Source organism: Podarcis erhardii (genome assembly GCF_964252035.2).
Source record: "Podarcis erhardii genome assembly, chromosome: 15".
In the NCBI taxonomy this organism is placed as follows: Eukaryota; Metazoa; Chordata; class Lepidosauria; order Squamata; family Lacertidae; genus Podarcis; species Podarcis erhardii.
In genome coordinates this window covers 4,609,541-4,629,354 of record NC_138505.1, presented here as the reverse complement: position 1 = coordinate 4,629,354, position 19,814 = coordinate 4,609,541, and the positions used below count along the sequence as shown (strand labels likewise).

The window sequence follows — 19,814 nt, the reverse complement described above, 5'->3', positions numbered from 1 at the left end:
TCGCCTTCTAAATCTGGCCTGCAGACGGTCTGGGAATCAGTGTTTTTTTACATGAGTAGAATGTGCCCTTTTATTTAAAATGCATCTCTGGGTTATTTGTGGGGCATAGGAATTAGTTCATTCCCCCCCCCCAAAAAATATAGTCTGTCCCAATATACAGTGGCGTAGCGTGGGGGGTGCCAGGGGTGCCGGCCGCACCGGGCGCAACTTGGGCAGGGGCGCACTCGCACTAGCAGCTCTCTGCCCCTACTAAAATCCACTGGTTAGGGAGCCCGCGCTCGCTCGGCTTGGCGAGGAGGTCGCAGAAGGGGGAGAGCAAAGCCTTCTGCCGCTGGCAAAAAAAGGAGAGGAAGCCGGGCGGGCGGGCGGGCTGGCTGGCTCGCGGGGGTCTGGCTGCGCCTGCTGCTGCCGTTGCCGCTGCTGCCGGGCTTTGACAGCTTGGCGAAGCGGAGGGAGAGGTAATTGCGTCTCTCTTTCCACTGGCCGCCTGGGTAGTGAGCCGAGCGGAGCAGGGAGTCTGGCGAGGGGGCGGGAAGAGACTTTCCCCCCTTTTTCCCACCTCGCCTGGTCAAAAAGGAGAGCGGAGTCTCCTCAGGGTGCCCTCAGGCAGGGCAGGGCAAGGCAAGCAGAGCGAGGAGGAGAGAGAGGGGAAGGGGGGGGAGCAGCCAGGAAACGACGCGGTGTGGAGGGGGAATCAATTAAGGAGAGAAGCCTCGCTGCTGCTGCTGCTTGGGAGAGTAAATTACTGTACTTGCCTTGCCCCGGGTTAGGGGGCGCAAATTATTTGCCTTGCCCCGGGTTGGGGGGCGCAAATTACTTGCCTTGCCCCGGGTGCTGATAACCCATGCTACGCCGCTGCCAATATATAATATTATATAGTCTGTCCCACCCACAAGGTCCGAGGGACTGGAACAGTGGACCGGCCCCCTGCTGAAAAAGTTTGCTGACCCCTGCCTTATTCTGATGGGGAGTCTAGGGATATACTGAACATTTAAATAGGAACATAGAAAGTTGCCGGCTGGGATTGTGGCGGAGCCAGTGACCTGGACTAACACTGATGCATCAAAATAATTCCATGGATGTCTTAAGAGAGAATTTTCTAAAAATGCAACATCGATGGTATGTAACACCTTGGAAACTGTCGTGAAGATGTACAAAAGTGTCCCAAACAACTGCTGGAGGTATGGAGACAAATTGGGCACTTTCTATCACATGTGGTGGCTATTTAAGAAAATCCAGGCATTTTGGGAGAGTATCCACTTAGAATTACAAAAAATGATAAAGATTTCCTTTAAGAGGAAACCAGAAGCTTATCTTCTGGGGACTACAGATTCTGATATCCCGCAAAAAATGAAAGGTATCTTTTTATACAGTACAGTGGCAGCAAGAGTTCTTATTGCATGAAAATGGAAGAGTGATGAAATTCTGGCTACTCGTGAATGGATCTAAAAGCTAACAGATTATGCAGAGTTAGACAGTTTATCAGGAAAAAAAGAACAAACCAAAACAGGAATTTGTCTCAAAATGGGAAGTTTTCCAAGTTTATTTGAAAAACAACTACGGCAGTTTAAACTGTGTCACAGCATTTGAATAATTTCAGTAATAGCTTTAAGAAAGATACGAGACCTAAGATAAACCAGTAATTAGTTACTTTATGATAAAAGTGTGTACTGGCAACAAATAATATATAATTAAAATAAGGACTAGGGACGCGGGTGGCGCTGTGGGTTAAACCACAGAGCTTAGGACTTGCCGATCAGAAGGGCGGCGGTTTGAATCCCTGCAACGGGGTGAGCTCCCGTTGCTCAGTCCCTGCTCCTGCCACCCTAGCAGTTCGAAAGCATGTCAGAGTGCAAGTAGATAAATAGGTACCACTCCGGCGGGAAGGTAAACAGCATTTCCGTGCACTGCTTTGGTTCGCCAGAAGCGGCTTAGTCATGCTGGCCACATGACCCAGAAGCCCTTAGCCAATAAAGTGAGATGAGCGCCGCAACCCCAGAGTCGGTCTCAACTGGACCTAATGGTCAGGGGTCCCTTTATGGAATAGGCGGGAGGTCGGGTCTATAGTCCATGGACCATTTTTTGCTTTATTGATTTGCAATTAACACTGTATCACCGTTTTTATTTGTATTTTTCTTCTGTTTTTTCCTTTTTTTGGTGCATCAAAAAAAAAAAAAAAAGGCCCATGTAGTTAAACGTTCATAGGACTGCGTGCCCTCCCCGCCTTCCATTATTTCACAGTTCACATAATTACCTTTTTCTGCCCCTCCGTGGTGAGTCTCCTAACCCGCCGCCGCGATTCCTCCTTCGCCCAGGAGAGGGCAGCCTCGCATAAGGGTCTCGCCCGCAGCTGCGCGCCTTCGCCTTTCTGCTCCACCAGGGGGCGCCTGCGAAACTCACCGCCACCACCTTTCCTTGCCATTTCAATGCAAAACCTCCACCACTCCACCCCTTAGCCAGCCTAGCAAGGGGAAAAAAAAAAAGCAAACCTCAATTTCACAGCTTACCTGTCTCTGCCTGCCTGCCTTCCTCCTCCTCCTCCTTCTCCTGGCCCAACCCATCTTGCAGAGGAAGAGGGCGATCAGGTCAGGAATGTTTTGAAGGGAGCAGTTGATTTCGCTCGCTCTCTTTCCTCCCCTCCCCCTCCTCCAGTTCACCCACTTTGGGAGCACTTTCGCTTTGCGGGGGGGGGGTGGCTGGGGAGAAAGTGCCCCCAACTCCCGAGCAGAACTTTCCCAGCGCCTGGGAAAAGGACTTTGCAACGCCGCCGCGGTGAGTTTCTGATGGGCGCCACCTGCAAGACCCAGTAAGAAAATCTGGAATTGCCTGCGCGGGTGAAGATCTTCCAGACAAGATTCCACCATGGTGAGTGTTTTCGCTTTTCCTTGGAAACAGATTCTGGATCTTCTGCCTCCCTCCCCCCCCCCCCCATTCCTCGTTTTCCTCCCTCCTCGTTTCGTTGGGTCAAGCTGAGCGCCCAGCCAACTTTCCCTCCAGCCCCCACCACCATAAAAGAAAAAGTCGGATCAAGTTTCTCTTTCCGCAGCAAATCCTGAACTACTTTTGATTTTCTTTCCCGCCTCCCTATATAAAAAAATAGGCCCCGATTCTCATGTTCAACTTGTTTGCAGGACGTTCCGGTCTAAAAATGCGCGCCTGAATTAAATTAATGTGCAACTTGACGGTAGTGACACTTCTAGAAAAAATGTTGAAATGGGCCGGTTTCGATTTAGCCTCCGATTTAGCAACAAGTGACCCTCCGATTTGGGGTTCTTTAAAAATCACAGCCAGTGCAGAACGAATGCAATTATATTTTACAGCACAATCCTATGTACTGTCTACACAGAAGCAAGTCCCACTACATTCAATGGAGTTTACTCCTAAATAAGAATGTGTATTCTTATTTAAATCATTGACGGTAGATCTTAGCTGTTGGGGGGGGGGAAATGTTTCTATTGTTTCAAAAAGGTATGGTTTGGAAATGGAAATAATCTTTGCAATTTAAGAGAGGGGACAAGTTTTCAAACAGTATGGAGGCAACTGCTTTCAAGTCACCTGGATGCATTTTTGATATAATTTTAATTGACAGGTGCTTAAAGTTCATTGGAATGCTTTCTGTCTCAAGGTCTGTCTTTAGATTTTCCCAACAAATGCAGGCTCCATGGCATACCCTACAGTCAATATTTTTGGGCTGTGTTTATACCATACATTTAAAGCTAACACACACAGAGAGTGTGTGAAATAATCCTGGGAACTTTACTCCTTACTGCTCTATAGTTCCCAGCATCCTTTACGAACTACATTTCCCTGGATTTTTAAGAGTAGGAAAATGTGCTTTCATTAATGAATAATAATAATAATAAATTTTTATTTATATCCCACCCTCCCCAGCCAAAGCCGGGCTCAGAATGAAGAGTTCTCCAGAACCTTGAAAAAAAACTTGCTCTTTTGTCGCATTTTCGTTGGCCTAATCATCTCTCCCCCCCCCCCCCCCGGCTTCCTTAAACTGTGGCTGAATCACCTTCCGAATTGCAGCTTAGAGAAACTTCAGATCAGAAATAGCTGAAGAAGGCTTAGGTTTCCTATCGGAGCAGTTCTTGGAAGGAGCAGCACTGGGGCGGGAAGTTTCCCTCTCCTTTTGCAGTTTTAGAAACAGCTCGAGAGAGGTGATAATCCAGAAAGGACCATCTCCCTCCTGGCTTTTCTTGTGGACTAGCGAACTGCTCATCAAATTGATGGCTGGTGTACTTCTGCACTCCAGTTTCCCCTATTTACCAGGAAGAGTTCCTGTTTTCTGAGCCCTGTTCCTGGTAAATCATAGAATCATAGAGCTGGAAGAGACCACAAGGGCCATTGAGTCCAACCCCCTGCCAAGCAGGAAACACCATCAGAGCACTCCTGACATATGGTTGTCAAGCCTCTGCTTAAAGACCTCCAAAGAAGGAGACTCCACCACACTCCTTGGCAGCAAATTCCACTGTCAAACAGCTCTCACTGTCAGGAAGTTCTTCCTAATGTTTAAGTGGAATCTTTTTTCTTGTAGTTTGGATCCATTGCTCCGTGTCTGCTTCTCTGGAGCAGCAGAAAACAACCTTTCTCCCTCCTCTATGTGACATCCTTTTATATATTTGAACATGGCTATCATATCACCCCTTAACCTCCTCTTCTCCAGGCTAAACATGCCCAGCTCCCTTAGCTGTTCCTCATAAGGCATCGTTTCCAGGCCTTGGACCATTCTGGACCAGGAGGGGTAAATCGCTGTTTATTTCTGGTGATGGCTTTTTAGAACAAAGTTGTGAATGCTTAACCCATCACCCCTCCGCTTAATAACTTAACCCACACCCCTATAACCCCATAACTGTCTATCTACATGGTTGTTGCTGAAATAATAATGCTTCAAAGCTTGCAGAACCCCAGCATATGAGAGTATGTATTCCATAGGGCACTGCCTTTGACTGAATCAGATCATTGATTCTTGAACTGCATGGGGTTGGAGCCCTCCCAACTCTACAATCCTATTGTTGGTCCATGTAAAATCAGTGTTACTTACAAGGGCTGGCAGCTGATCTCCTGAGTTTCTGACAGGGGTCTTTCCTAGGGAAATGCTTGTTGTTGAACCTGCTCTACCATTGAGTTGCAGTCATTTCCCTAAAAATAAAGTGAGAGGCTAGTCCTCATTGTTCTGAAGAAAGGGCTGATTTAAACAGGAACAGAGGGAACTGCTTTACAGTCATACCTCAGGTTGAATATGCTTCAGGTTGAGCGCTTTTGGGTTGCGCTCCACAGTGACCTGGAAGTAACGGAACGCATTACCTCTGGGTTTTGCTACTCGCACATGCGCAGACGGTCAAAATGACGTCACGCGCATGCGCAGAAGCGGTGAATCATGACCCGCACATGCGTAGACGCGCAGTCGCTAGTTGTGTTCACTTCAGGATGCGAACGGGGCTCTGGAACGGATCCCGTTCGCATCCTGAGGTACCACTGTATTAGGGTGTGGAACTTTATTTTGTCAGTTTTTTTCAGTGAGGAGTCTTAAAATATGTTTTTGGTTGTGAGGGATTCAAATCTATTGTTTTTGCGAATGGACAACATTTAGCTTGGCAAATCTACATTTGATGAAGAAGCACATAATTTGCTTTCGGGAAGCCAAAGAATTTTCATTTTACCTTTTGAAAATGTCAGGTAATGCTAAATAACAACAAGAAGAAGAACTTCAGTCGTTTTCAATGATTTCTGTGCAATTTTGCACACATATTACTTTCGAAGCAGAACTAAATTACCGGTATATCAATTCAACCAAAATTTCTTGAATTCCCAAGTCAAGCTACAGCTTTTTAGCAGCCTTCATTTTTGGAAGTTGAAAGCTGAAAAATTCAACACACCCTCCTGCTGTCGTCGCTCACCACTGTCAACACTGACAGGCAGCATTTCCTGGGGTGACAAGGAGCCTCTCTCTCTGCCCTACCTGGTGGAGCCAGTAGGGACTGAAGCTGGGAGGGCAGAGATCCCAACAACAGGGGCAGGTCTGTAGCTCCGTGCTAGAGCCTCTGCTTTGCATGCATCTCCAGGTGAGATGCTGGGACGCGGGTGGCGCTGTGGGTTAAACCACAGAGCCTAGGACTTGCTGATCAGAAGGTCGGCAGTTCAAATCCCCGCGACGGGGTGAGCTCCCGTTGCTCGGTCCCTACTCCTGCCAACCTAGCAGTTCGAAAGCATATCAAAGTGCAAGTAGATAAATAGGTACCACTCTTGCGGGAAGGTAAACAGCTTTTCTGTGCGCTGCTCTGGTTCGCCAGAAGCGGCTTCGTCATGCTGGCCACATGACCCAGAAGCTCCCTCGGCCAATAAAGCGAGATGAGCGCAGCAACCACAGAGTCGGCCATGACTGGACCTAATGGTCAGGGGTCCCTTTACCTTTTACCAGGTGAGATGGGGAGGGGGCATGAAAAAGACTCCCTGTCTGAAATGCTGGAGAGCTCCTGCCAGCCAGTGTGGACAATATTGGGCTAGATGGGCCCCAGTGGTCTGACTCCGTAGAAGGCAGCCTCCTGCGTTTGTATACAATTCAGCCCTCTGTTCAGAACCATGAGGACTAGAATCTTGCTTAGTTTTTAGGGGATGGGCTGGAGCATTTGGGAATGTCCCTGGCCTGAAACCCCGGAGAGCCGCTGGCAGTCAGTGCAGACAGTACTGTGCTAGATGGGCCGGTGGCCTGACAAGGCAACTTCCTGGGAATTTGTGGGCATGCCCGTGGGTTTGCCGCGAGGACTGGTGCACTGGAGGCGACGCAATCTTGCGTGCGGATGCATCAGCGTGTGAGGAAGCCACCGGGACTGATGGCGAGCCATGTGCGTGCCCCACCAAGTCTCAGTTTCCAGCCACATGGTGTGTGGTTTGGGAGCTGCACGGTCAGGGAAAAAACAATGCTGTCCAGGGTTGTAAAGACTGCGGAGAGAATAATTGGGTGCGCTCTTCCCACCTTGGATCAAATCTATGCTTCCAGGTGCCATAAGAAAGCTGCAGAGATAGCGCAGGATAGTGCGCACCCCGGAAATGATCTATTTCAGCTTCTGCCTTCTGGAAGAAGGTCCAGGGTTAGAAAGACTAGGACTAGCCGCCTGAGAAACAGTTTCTATCCAAATGCAATTTTGATTTTAAACACAGTCTCTATGGGAGTATATTGTATTTAATTATGGGGTATCAGGATGTGGGTGGCGCTGTAGGTTAAACCACAGAGCCTAGGACTTGCCGATCAGAAGGTCGGCGGTTCGAATCCCCGCGACGGGGTGAGCTCCCGTTGCTCGGTCCCAACTCCTGCCAACCTAGCAGTTTGAAAGCACGTCAAAGTGCAAGTAGATAAATAGGTACCGCTCCAGCGGGAAGGTAAACGGCGTTTCCGTGCGCTGCTCTGGTTTACCAGAAGCGGCTTAGTCATGCTGGCCACATGACCCGGAAGCTGTACGCCGGCTCCCTTGGCCAATGAAGCGAGATGAGTGCCGCAACCCCAGAGTTGGTCACGACTGGACCTAATGGTCAGGGGTCCTTTTACACTGTTGTTCTGTATGGGACAATGACAATAAAGATTATCGTATCGTATGGGAGGGAGGCAACAACGAGAAAGCGATGAAATGCAGCGAAATTGTACTATGCCCTTGCGACTCTGTTTAGCTCCCTTTCTCCCTGAATGAAGCAAACCCCTCGTAGCCATGCCAGCGGGGTTAATGGTTAACTTCTTCTGCGGGGGTGTGATTCTGACACCCTACATGGGTGTGTTTAGAAGTGGGTGGGGAGATCCCTTGTGCCACCCTGCCCAGCGGAGCCCTTGCAGGGAAAATTAGGCAGGACCAGGCTTGATGGAGAAGCCTTTGGAATGTTTCCCCCCTGGGGGGGGCACTGAATCAGCCTGTTTGGTTCCTCCTCTCTCCCATCCCCCCCCCACCCATGTGCTTCATTTATTCCTTCCCCCACAACTAGGTGACCATGCACGAAGCCAGCCCAGGTCTGATTCAGCGGGGCGAGGCCTTCTCGATACCGGTGGGTGATGTCAGCTTGCTTGAGGTTGCCTTCTACGCTGCCTGTTTCCTAAGAGCTGATACTCTGGGTGACCCATAGGCAATTTGGCCTCCTTGGATCAGGGATTGTGCCCACGCTTGTCTGTTTTTTAACGCAAAGAAAGAAAAATGACATTTTGCTTCTGTTGTAAACAAAATCTGCCCTTTTCCCCCCAAAAGCCCGTATAGAATCCTTACTTCTTCTTACTTCTGTGCTTAAACAGATAAATTTACTCCTGAGTAAGCTTCCTTTAACAAGGAAACTGCAAAGGCGGGGGGGGGGAATGTTTGCTAAAGGTAACCCCCATCTCACTTTCCTATGTGTGGTTATTTTAATTCCTAAAATAGGCTTAATATTCCTATGCAAGTACAGTGGTACCTCGGGTTACAGACGCTTTACGTTACAGATGCTTCAGGTTACAGACTCCGCTAACCCAGAAATAGTGCTTCAGGTTAAGAACTTTGCTTCAGGATGAGAACAGAAATCGCGCAGTGGCAGCAGGAGGCCCCATTAGCTAAAGCAGTACCCTCAGGTTAAGAACAGTTTCAGGTTAAGAACGGACCTCTGGAACGAATTAAGTACGTAACCAGGGGCACCACTGTACAAAAAAATTGTTCAATTGTTCACTTTTGTATTCCTTTTAAACCACTTCCTTTCTGGGCCCACACTCCATCCCATACCCTGGAATCCCAACTCCCACATTTAAAGCATCCCAAACCATCTTGGGAACTGTAGTTTGTTTGCCATGCTGGCAGCTGAGAATTGGACGCCAGCAATATCTGGGGGGCCACGAATGTTCCTCTTGAGGGCCATGGGGCTATCCTCCCGAGGCCCAACAAGGAAGGAAAACAGCTGGTCACATGCAGATGTTTCAGTAGGGGGTTCCTGCCCAGAGGGGGCAGCAAGGAATATTGGGCATAGGGGGCAAGAGTCTTCCAGAGTCCTGGAGTTTCACGGGCAAATGTGACGGGGAGAATGCCTGCGATAAAGGCAGAAAGGTGACTGTTACCCACATTTGTTAAGCAGAACCTCCATGTCCTGCCGCAGTATACCAGATGACATATAAGCCCGCGTGGAAGTAGGTTGTGCAGGCGCTGGGTGTTAAATCATTGCAGTCTACAGATGTCGTCAGGGTGGAGCTGTGTTTGCACGGCAAATAACGCCTTACATTCCTTCCACGCAGGCCTGGAATTCGGAGGGAAGGACACTTCAGACTCTGAATTCCTCTGCCGTGGTTCGGAAATGGTTTCCGTGGCGCAAGTTTGCAGTCTCCACCTGGAGACGGGGTCTCGTGTCCCGGAATGCTCTTGTGGCAGAAGAGCGGGCGATCGAGTTTGGTTTGGAGTTCTCCCCACCCGTATCACTGCCTAACTCTTTCTCCTGGGAGTTTTCCCCCTGAGGCGGAAAGGGAATCTTGGAGACTCCCAAGCCGAGTTAATGAGCGAGAGAGAGAGCTGATGGAGGAGCAGGTTTCGCAACCGAGACAGAGAGTTCCGCGCCCAGCCTGCGCAGAAGGGAATGAGGGGGTGCAGGCGATCGCTCGGAAGGCAAGAAACTATGGAGGCCCAGTGTGCTTTGGGAAGGGAAGAAGACTTGATGATCATATTGTTACACATTCACAGTGGTACCTCGGTTTAAGAACAGCCCTGTTTATGAACTGCAGTCATACCTTGGGCTACAGACCCTTCAGGGTGCGCGATTTCGGGTCGCGCACTGCGCCAAACCCAGAAGTACTGGAATGGGTTCCAGGTTCTGGTGCTTGTGCATGCGCAGAAGCACTAAATTGCACTTTGCGCGTGCACAGAAGCGTCGAATCGCAACCTGCACGTGCGCAGACGCAGCGCTGCGGGTTGCGAACGTGCTTCCCGCACGGATCACGTTCGCAACCTGAGCGTCCACTGTATTGGTTTACAAACTCTGCGAAACCAAAAGTGGTGTCCCGGTTTGTGAACTTTACCTCGCTCTAAGAACAGAAGCCAAACGGTGGAAGGGCACTGACACCAGGAGGCCTCATTAGGGAAAGTGCACCTCGGCTAAAGAACGGTTTTGGTTTAAGAACGGACTTCCGTGTTGGTGCTGACCCTTAAAGCCCTAAATGGCCTCGGTCCAGTATACCTGAAGGAGCGTCTCCACCCCAAATCGTCCAGCCCTGACATTGAGGTCCAGCTCCGAGGGCCTTCTGGCGGTTCCCTCACTGAGAAAAGCCAAGTTACAGGGAACCAGGCAGAGGGCCTTCTCGGTAGTGGCACCCACCCTGTGGAACGCCCTCCCACCAGATGTCAAAGAGAAGAACAACTACCAGACTTTTAGAAGACATCTGAAGGCAGCCCTGTTTAGGGAAGCTTCTAATGTTTGATGCATTACTGTATTTTAATATTTTGCTGGAAGCCGCTCAGAGTGGTTGGGGAAACCCAGCCAGATAGGTAGGGTATAAATAATGAATTATTATTATTATTTTATTATTATATTCTGGAACAGATTATGTTCATAAACTGAGGTACCACTGTATACAACATGAACGTAAGATAGACTGTCTCACAGCATTAACACCCGAAAAGATCTGGCTTTCCCATTAGTCACAGCTTAGGGTCCAGTACAGATCAACCATGTCTCTTTGTGTCCAGCTTCCAACCTGCTCTCAGCTCAGCTCTCACTAAAGACACTTCAGTGGACAGCTATGGTCATTGCCTTACAAATAAACTTGTCTGACTAGTTCAGCGATAGAATCCTCTGTTGATAAACCTCACTGTGGAGAGGACTCCAAGAATTGGGAGGAACTCAGGGCATCATCCAGATTCCCCCCCCCAAAAAAAATCACCCATCCCTATAACAATCTGTACATTTACTCAGAAATACGTCCTGTTGAGTTCAATAGGGCAGGCTTACTCCCAAGCGAGTGTTGCATAGGATTTTACCCTGAATTTCCAAATGGAAAAGTTTGGGAATGGTTAAGTAAACTTTGTGAGTACCTGGAGTTAGCAAAATTGATGGATCTAATAAGGCATGAATCAAAAAAATTAATTCAGAAACAATGGAAATGTTTAAATGATTATTTATACAAGCAGGGCTCAAATATGAAAGTTTGGTCGTGTCTAGACTAACCTTGTGAAGAATACACAGAACATAAAGATTTGATTGATTCTGATTCCCTTCCCCTAAGGAAGGGAAATGATTGAAGAACAGATGTAAATGTGAGTAAGACAACTAAGAGATGTGTGGTGAATGCGGTAGAAGTCTTTTATAATATTCTAACTAAGATTTATATATTGCAGTATTTGAAGTAAGATTTTGGTAATATTCCAGGTTATGAAAAGTATTTTGTCTTTTTCTTTATATCTTTTATATTTCATCTTCTTTCTTTTGATTTTTATTAGGTTTCATTTTTGGAAAATATGTATATAAGTGTATTTACAGTGTTATGTATTGGTCTTTGATTTTCTTTGTTTAATTTCTATTTTTTGAAAAAATTAATTAAAAAAAAGGAAAAGTTTGGGAGCTAAAGGGAGTCTCAGTCATGCTGCCTTAAAGTCCCAGAGGTAGCAGGATGGAGTGTGGAATCTCAGCAAAGATGGCACATGTAGCAAATAAAATTTAGTGTCATGTCGTGGCTAGTGTGTGTGTGTGTGTGTGTGTGTGTGTGTGTCTGTATGTTCGTTCCAAACTTATCACGGCTGACATGCATGCAGACAACGCTTTATTTCATCTTCCCGACATAACCTTACCTGTTAATTGCTGCGTTTCTGTGTGATCTTCCATGCGGTCCGAAAAACCCCCTACTGGAAATCTAGCAGAAAGCCCTAGCGCTCATTTCCGTCTTGATCGTCTCCAGACAAGATCTCTTTGCGAATCTGGAATATTGCAGGGGTTTTGTGTGATATGTTTCCTGCAGTTTTTTTCCATGGCTCCCCCCACCCCACCCGCTGTTCACATGATGAAATTTCGGGCGAATTGCGGCGGAAGAGAAGTGGGCCTGTGCAGAAAGCGTGGGAGAGCGGCGGCATAGTTAAACTGTGGAACTCTCTTCCACAGTAGGCGACGATGGCCGTCCTCTTGGATGGTTTTGAAGGACGATTGGGCAAATCCTGATTGCGGGTTTCCCAAAAGAGGCATCTGGTTTGGCCAATGTGAGTATATACACAAAGCATCAAATGTGGTGACAGTAATAATAATGCAACAGAACAACACCACCACAAACTGGCTTATAAGTATAAAACCAAATTTCCTAGAATAAGAACTAGAATAGAGATAGACTTGTAACCATTCAAGCAACAAACAGACTCAGGTGCCATGTGCAAAACAAAGCCTGGAGATACTGTAAACATGGAGTGGATAAATGTACAACTGCGTCTTAACAAGTTACACGTGCAATAAATGTTATAAATGTTCTGCCCGGGCACTGAGGTCCAGCTCCGAGGGCCTTCTGGCGGTTCCCTCGCTGCGGGCAGCCAAGTTACAGGGAACCAGGCAGAGGGCCTTCTCGGTAGTGGCGCCCGCCCTGTGGAACGCCCTCCCATCAGATGTCAAAGAGAAAAATAACTACCTGTTTAGGGAAGCTTTTAATGTTTAATAGGTTGTTGTATTTTAGTGTTTTGTTGGAAGCTGCCCAGAGTGGCTGGGGGGACCTAGCCAGATGGGTGGGGTATAGATAAATTATTATTATTATTATTATTATTATTATTATTATTATTATTATTAAGACTGGATAAATGAACCGTTCAACAAGTAGTCCACTTGCTTTGTGTTTCCAACTCAAGACCTATTGAAGAACATCCAGTTCAGTCTTTGAAAAACAGTTTTGAAAAACTTTTTTCATATTCTCCAGTGTGCTACCCTTGCCATTGTGGCGACACGGGTTGCTGTTCTGTGACTGGACTTACGCTACTTGTTGAACGGTTCATTTATCCAGTCTGTATAACATTTATTGCACCTGTAACTTGTTAAGATACAGTTGTACATTTATCCACTCCATGTATCTCCAGGCTTTGTTTTGAACATGGCACCTTACTTTGGCCAATGTGAGGACAGGAGGCTGGACAAGATGGGCCTGATCCGGCAGGCTTGCTGGTGCGAAGGAAATTTAGCATGAGAGAGACCTACAGTTCCATAACCCTACAGATAAAGGTAAAGGTAAAGGGACCCCTGACCATTAGGTCCAGTCGAGGACGATTCTGGGGTTGTGGCGCTCATCTCGCTTTTAGCTGGCGTACAGCTTCTGGGTCATGTGGCCAGCATGACTAAGCCTCTTCTGGCGAACCAGAGCAGCGCACGGAAACGCCATTTACCTTCCCGCCGGAGCGGTACCTATTTATCTACTTGCACTGGTGTGCTTTCAAACTGCTAGGTTGGCAGGAGCAGGGACTGAGCAACGGGAGCTCACCCCGTCGCGGGGATTCGAACCGCCGACCTGATCAGCAAGTCCTAGGCTCTGTGCTTTAACCCACAGCGCCACCCGCGTCCCAACCCTACAGATACCACGGGGCAAAAGGACAGAAGCTGTGGCAGAATCCACAGGAAAACAAATGCAATTAAAGCTCATGGCAGCCTCTGGGTTAGTGGCAATGGCAGCTGCAAGGCAGCATGGGCTCCACAACCACCGCGTGGCAAGCGAGTCTCTAGGCTGCCCCGAGTGAAGATGGCAGGCCTCTGCCATCGCCAGCCTTGCCAACGCCTTTGTCCCCTTCTCAAGCACCGCCGGGCCTACGCCGTCGCCCATGGCAACCAAGCCTGGACCCGGCAACTCCGGTCCTGTTTTGTGATTAAAAAGGCACCCATCTTGTGCCCTTCAGTGGCGGCGATGACAGGAGATGTCAGCCCTCGACTTCCTTCGGCTGTGGACTGTTTTGAGCACAGCGGTTATTAAAAGGGAGAAGGGAAAAAACAGGTTTGAAACCAGATGTGGCACAATCCTGAAAACACGGCAAAAAGGGAGGGGAGATCTTTCTCTGAACAGCCGCAAGTCAGAGGTGCACTCGGCACATGCTCAGGTGAACCCTCTCCATTTATGCTGCATGCTGATTCTGGAAGAATTAAGCCAGGGTGCATCCACACAGCCTGCACCCTGGGAACATTAGTTTGTTAAAAAGCCCTGGAAATTGTGGCGCTGTGAGGGGGGGGGGAACTATGGTTCCCAGGATTCTCTGTAGGAAGCCATGCGCTTTAAATGTACAGAGATGAATGTATCCACAGAACAATGGCAGGCTCCCTAGAGAGGGCCAAATTGCGGAGGGCTTTTTTTGCTGTTAATTCTGCAGCTCCAGCAATATCCTTGTGGTAAACATTGCTGCAGGTTATGGAAATGGGGGCAAGGGGTGCATTGCAAATTTAAATGGGGACTCCCCCCCTTTTTTAAAGGAAACTTAAACTTCTTAGGTTTAAGTTTAGGGCACCCCTGAGAGAAGTTTGCATGAGGAAGCCCAGCCCTCATGGTCAAATTCCAGTCAAATTCCACTCGCTGTGTGACTTTGGCCAAGCGGTGGAATTCGAACTCAGTTCTGGAGTTTATTATTCATGCTCCCTCTCCATCTCTCCTTCCTTTGGGGGGAGGTTTGTTGCTGATAATAATTGCACCCCCTTCTTCTTCTACAGCTGCCTTGCTTCATTTCTGGGTGTGGCCTTGGGAGGATTGCCCCACTTTTTGAGTCCTGCATGGGGCTGTATTTTTCTCTCTCTTGCTTCCAGACTGCCCATCCTTTCTCCACTCTGAGATGGCGACTGTGCCCCTTGCTTTTCTCTTCCCCTCAATCCTGGCATGTCGCCTGGCAACCGTCATTGTCTCAGCCAGCTTGGGAGGAAAGAAGCCTTAGCAACCGGCCTTTTCTAAAGTTTGCAAAAATTTGCACACACACTCACAGAAAAAGACCACCCAAGTTTGATGGTGCAAAAGAAATTTGTAGTCCCTGATTTTATTTTATTTTTCGGTGGGGACAAGGGCTAGCCAATGCAGTTTTGAAGACATTAGTAGGACCTGATTGCCTGGTATATTTAACACAAAAACAAAAAGCTTTCAATGAGTGTAAGAAGAAGGCGAAATGTCTAAGCTCCCTTCACCTCAAAGTTTAGTTCAGTTTATTTCTCCCGGAAAGGTCAGTTGATGGGCCTCAACAAAGTCCATTTCTCTGCTGCCTGTTTATTAATTTATTCAAAAGGTTTTTTAAAGCAGTTTTCTGTGTTCCTGTTATGTTTATGTTAGCCCTTTATTCAGAAAAACAAACAAACGAGAAAGTATTCCCTGATCTCTTCCAATAAAGGCCAAAAAATAATAACGAAGTTAAAAAGCAAAGTTGGTAGCCTGTGATTAAATTACAAATCTATAACTGCTAATTTAAAATGCAATTATATAAAAACTATCTCATACCCAAAGGAGCCAGGAAATTTGCGTAGAATGATATTCCAAGTGTCAATGAGTTGAAAAAAATATGAGATAAGTATCTTCTGAAACATATCAAAACCAGACACGCTTCGACTATGAAGTCTAAATGTGGGATAAGATAAATGTGGGAGCACATTGACTTGCGTGAAGAGCCATGGAAATGTTTGCAGTCCACTTCAATGAAAAATTCTCTTACCAGCTGAAAAATATAGACCTTCTCGTCTTCCTAAATACATCATTTGGCCAGACCCCCCCCCCAAATATATTTTCCCCCAAACTGAATATTTTTGTACAGACAAGTTGCTCTGCTTAGAACTATGAGGACTAGAATCTTTCAATTATTTTTTAAGGGAGTGTCCGCATCTCAGTGGTAGAGCCCACTAACCCTGAAAAGCTGCTGTCAGTCAATGTAGTCAGGACCAAGGTAGATGGATCAGTAGTCTGACATTATAAAAAGCATCTTCTTGTCTTCCTATTCATTCATCCCTTTATTTACAGTGATGAGGACTAGAACAGGGGTCAGTAACCTAAGGCCCATGGGCCGGAAGTGCCCGCAGAGGTCGTTTGACCGGCCCACAAGCTGCCCCTGAACTGAGTTGCCCGCTTGCGCTCTGCCGCTAAAACAGCGCAGCGTGGGGACTTGCTTCCACGGCGCTGGAAATCACATCTGCGCATGCACAGACACCGAAAATTGTGTCTGCACACACACAGATGCCGCGATCTGGCCCACGAAAGGATCTCCGCGGGACCGATCCGGCCCAGGAAAGCTAAACCTTGCTGACCGCTGGACTAGAAGCTTACTTACAATACTGAGCTAGATGAACCAGCAGTCTGGCTCAGTTTAAGGTGGATTCCTCTGTTTTTGTTATGTACTGAATTTTTGAGGCTGGACGTTTGTGGTTTATCTTCACTGGCTTCTAAACAACTTGATTATTCTCACGCTATGTTGTATTTAATCGTTTACCGCCTCAGGAATATTTGTCCCCTTTCAAGACAGCGTAAAAATATTTTTACTGCTACTAATAATAATGTTTTAGATAATATAAAATTACAACATCATCCTTTGGAATTTTTTCCCCCTGTGTTCTTTTTGGCACCCGCAAGACTTCTTAAAGATCTTTCCTGTTTTGCACCTTTGCTGGTATTGTTTTTAAGGTGTCCTGATTGCCAGTGCGCTTGCTGCCCTGGGCTCCTCTGGGATGAATGATGCCTGGATATAATTCAATAAAAACAGTTGTTAATAATCCTCTCCTGCAGGTCAGCAAAGAGCGGTATCACTGGCAGACCCAGAATGTCAAGCAGACAGGAGTGGATGACATGGTCCTGCTCTCGAAGATCAATGAGGATGCCATCGTGGAGAACCTCAAGAAGAGGTTCATGGACGACTATATATTTGTATCCCTTTACACGTGTTGGGTTTTTTTTGTGGGGAGGGCCCTAGTCAGCCTTGAGTAAAGGCTCTGACCAATTTCTTTGGGGGGAAGAATTGAGGTATGGACCTGCCTTCTCCTTTTAAACAGGTCCAGGGCAGTTAGGACGGGATTCTGGCAGAAATGGCTGCAGAAATTTGCCGATATCTGCTTATTTGTGTCCGGAATGGAAATTGATCCAGAGAATGCGATGGGCGTTTGCTGCAGTTAACGGATTGTGGTTGAATCCTGACAAGACAGAAGTACTGTTCTTGGGGGACAGGGGTCTGGCGGGTGTGGAGGACTCCCTGGTCCTGATTGGGGTAACTGTGCCCCTGAAGGACCAGGTGCGTAGCCTGGGAGTCATTTTGAACTCACAGCTGTCCATGGAGGTGCAGGTCAAGTCTGTGTCCAGGGCGGCTGTCTACCAGCTCCATCTGGTACACAAGATGAGACCCTCCCTGCTTGCAGACTGTCTCGCCAGAGTGGTGCATGCTCTGGTTATCTCCCGCTTGGACTACTGCAATGCCCTCTACGTGGGGCTACCTTTGAAGGTGATCCAGAAACTACAACTAATCCAGAATGCGGCAGCTAGACTGGGGACTGGGAATGGCCGCTGAGACCACATAACACTGGTCTTGAAAGACCTACATTGGCTCTCAGTACATTTCCGAGCGCAATTCAAAGTGTTGGTACTGACCTTTTAAGCCCTAAGCAGCCTCGGCCCAGTATATCAGAAACAGTGTCTTCACTCCCGTCGTTCAGCCCAAACACTGAGGGCCTCCTCCGAGGGCCTTCTGGTGGTTCCCTCACTGCGAAAAGTGAGTTTACAGGGAACCAAGCAGAGGGCCTTCTCAGTAGTGGCGCCTGTCCTGTGGAACGCCCTCCTGTCAGATGTCAAGGAAATAAACATCTGACTTTTAAATGGCATCTGAAGGCCAGGGAGGTTTTTAATGCTCGAGGTTTTTTGCATTTTAATATTTTGTAGGAAGCCACCCAGATTGGCTGGGGCAACCCAGTGAGATGGGCGGCATATATATAATATAATTATTGTTGTTATTATTATTTATGGCATTAAATACTGCCCTATACCCGGAGGTATATTATTCCATCTGCAAATGATATTTCATCGGTCGGGTTTCCGGCCCTCCCACCATTTGCATTGCAGTGAACGAGTAGAATAATGCAATGGCAGCAAAATTAGTTGTGTAGATTATGTCATTTCACCGCAGCGAGTCAAATAATGGAGAAGGTCTGGATTGTCCTTTGGCCTGATCCAGCTTCAGGGCTCTGGCTGTTTCATCTGGGAGGGAACCTGCTGGATTTGACTGCTCACTGAATTGCCTGCCCACCCTTGTCTTGACCCTTGACCCTTGACTTTCAAAACATAAAAAGACCTACATTGGTCCTGTCCTGATTTCTGTGAATCCCTTCAAACAACTGCCCTACTTCACCGACCGCGAGATCGACATGTACCAGGGGGCGGTAAGTCACTAGGTTTGCCTTCTTTTTGTTTATGCAGCTGCTGAGGTGGAGAGTGCCCCTGGGCATGTGCAGAGTCCCACCCCCCCTTCCGGTGAAACTGGCTTCCCCAGCTTCCCTCAAAGCAACTATCGAGATCTGTCATTTGTAGGAATTCCATTTTTCTGAGCCTTGCACTGACAATTAAACAAGAAGCGTACATTGGCTCCCAGTACGTTTCTGAGCACAATTCAAAGTGTTGGTGCTGACCTTTAAAGCCTTAAACAGCCTCGGCCCAGTATATCTAAAGGAGCATCTCCACCCCCATTGTTCTGCCCGGACGCTGAGGTCCAGTGCTGAGGGCCTTCTGGCGGTTCCCTCGCTGCTAGAAGCCAAGTTACAGGGAACCAGGCAGAGGGCCTTCTCGGTGGTGGCACCTGCCCTGTGGAACGCCCTCCCAGCAGGTCTCAAAGAGAACAACAACTACCTGACATTTTGAAGACATCTGAAGGCAGTCCTGTTCAGGGAAGTTTTTAATGTGTGACATTTTAATGTATTTTTAATCTTTGTTGGAAACCGCCAAGAGTGGCTGGGGAAATCCAGCCAGATGGGCAGGGTACAGGGTATTATTATTATTATTATTGTTGTTGTTGTTGTTGTTGTCGAGGAACTTTTGGATTAGAACAGGGCAGGGGAATATCTGTGCCTTGCCCCACCCCGATAGTGACTCCCCATCAGATCAGTCGCAGAAGCCAGCATGGCCCAACAAGGAGGGAGGAGGATGGGAGTTATAGTTCAGCAGCGCCCAGAGGGCAAAAAGTTCCCCAGACCCAACTCAGAGTCTCAGCTACCCAGGAAAGCTCTCTTGAACACCAAAGCAACAAAAAGATATTCTGTGTCCCGTGCCAGGCAGTTAGAAATTCAACTTTCCCGGGTAGCAACGGGTGGTCAGCTTCACCTGTTGTATTCCTGCCTACTGTGCTGTTCCTACCTTCCAGAACGGGAAGGCAAGGAAGGTGGGAGCTGGCCTGAAACTCTGCTGGAGCCTGGGAATGGCTTCCTCTTCTCCAGTCACGCTGCGAAAGCCGTGAGTCAAAGGAGGGAGCGTGGCCACACTCACAGAGTTGTGCAACTGGAACCTCGGCGCCCAGTCAGAAGTGCCATTGATTTGCCATGCCCATTCTGACCCACATGGAGGTCTGCTTTGCTCTGGCACTGCCATCTAGTGGCCAGTGGGCAGACCATCCCCTTTAACAGCCAGCTGTAGGGAGGGAGATTGATGGATGGATAAAGGTAAAGGGACCCCTGACCATTAGGTCCAGTCGTGACCGATTCTGGGGTTGCGGCGCTCATCTCGCTTTATTGACCAAGGGAGCCGGCGTACAGCTTCCGGGTCATGTGGCCAGCATGACTAAGCCGCTTCTGGCGAAACAGAGCAGCGCACGGAAATGCCGTTTACCTTCCCGCTGGAGCGGTACCTATTTATCCACTTGCACTTTGACGTGCTTTCGAACTGCTAG

At 47.9% G+C, this 19,814-nt stretch overlaps 1 protein-coding gene across 2 annotated transcripts in view; it reads left to right on the top strand.

Annotated features, from left to right (window-relative positions):
* The first annotated feature begins 2,539 nt into the window (after positions 1-2,539).
* LOC309329819 (unconventional myosin-Ie-like) overlaps positions 2,540-19,814 on the top strand; it is a 49,740-nt gene continuing 32,465 nt past the window's right edge. The window contains exons 1-3 of one of the 2 annotated variants that reach the window (XM_081840888.1): positions 2,540-2,865; positions 16,682-16,819; positions 18,229-18,318. In XM_081840888.1, the coding sequence (XP_081697014.1) occupies positions 2,863-2,865; positions 16,682-16,819; positions 18,229-18,318 (231 nt within the window). In that variant the 5' untranslated portion in view covers positions 2,540-2,862. Of the gene's footprint in view, positions 2,866-13,790; positions 13,937-16,681; positions 16,820-18,228; positions 18,319-19,814 lie in introns of those variants that run through there. The other variant, XM_081840889.1, reaches the window with a different exon arrangement.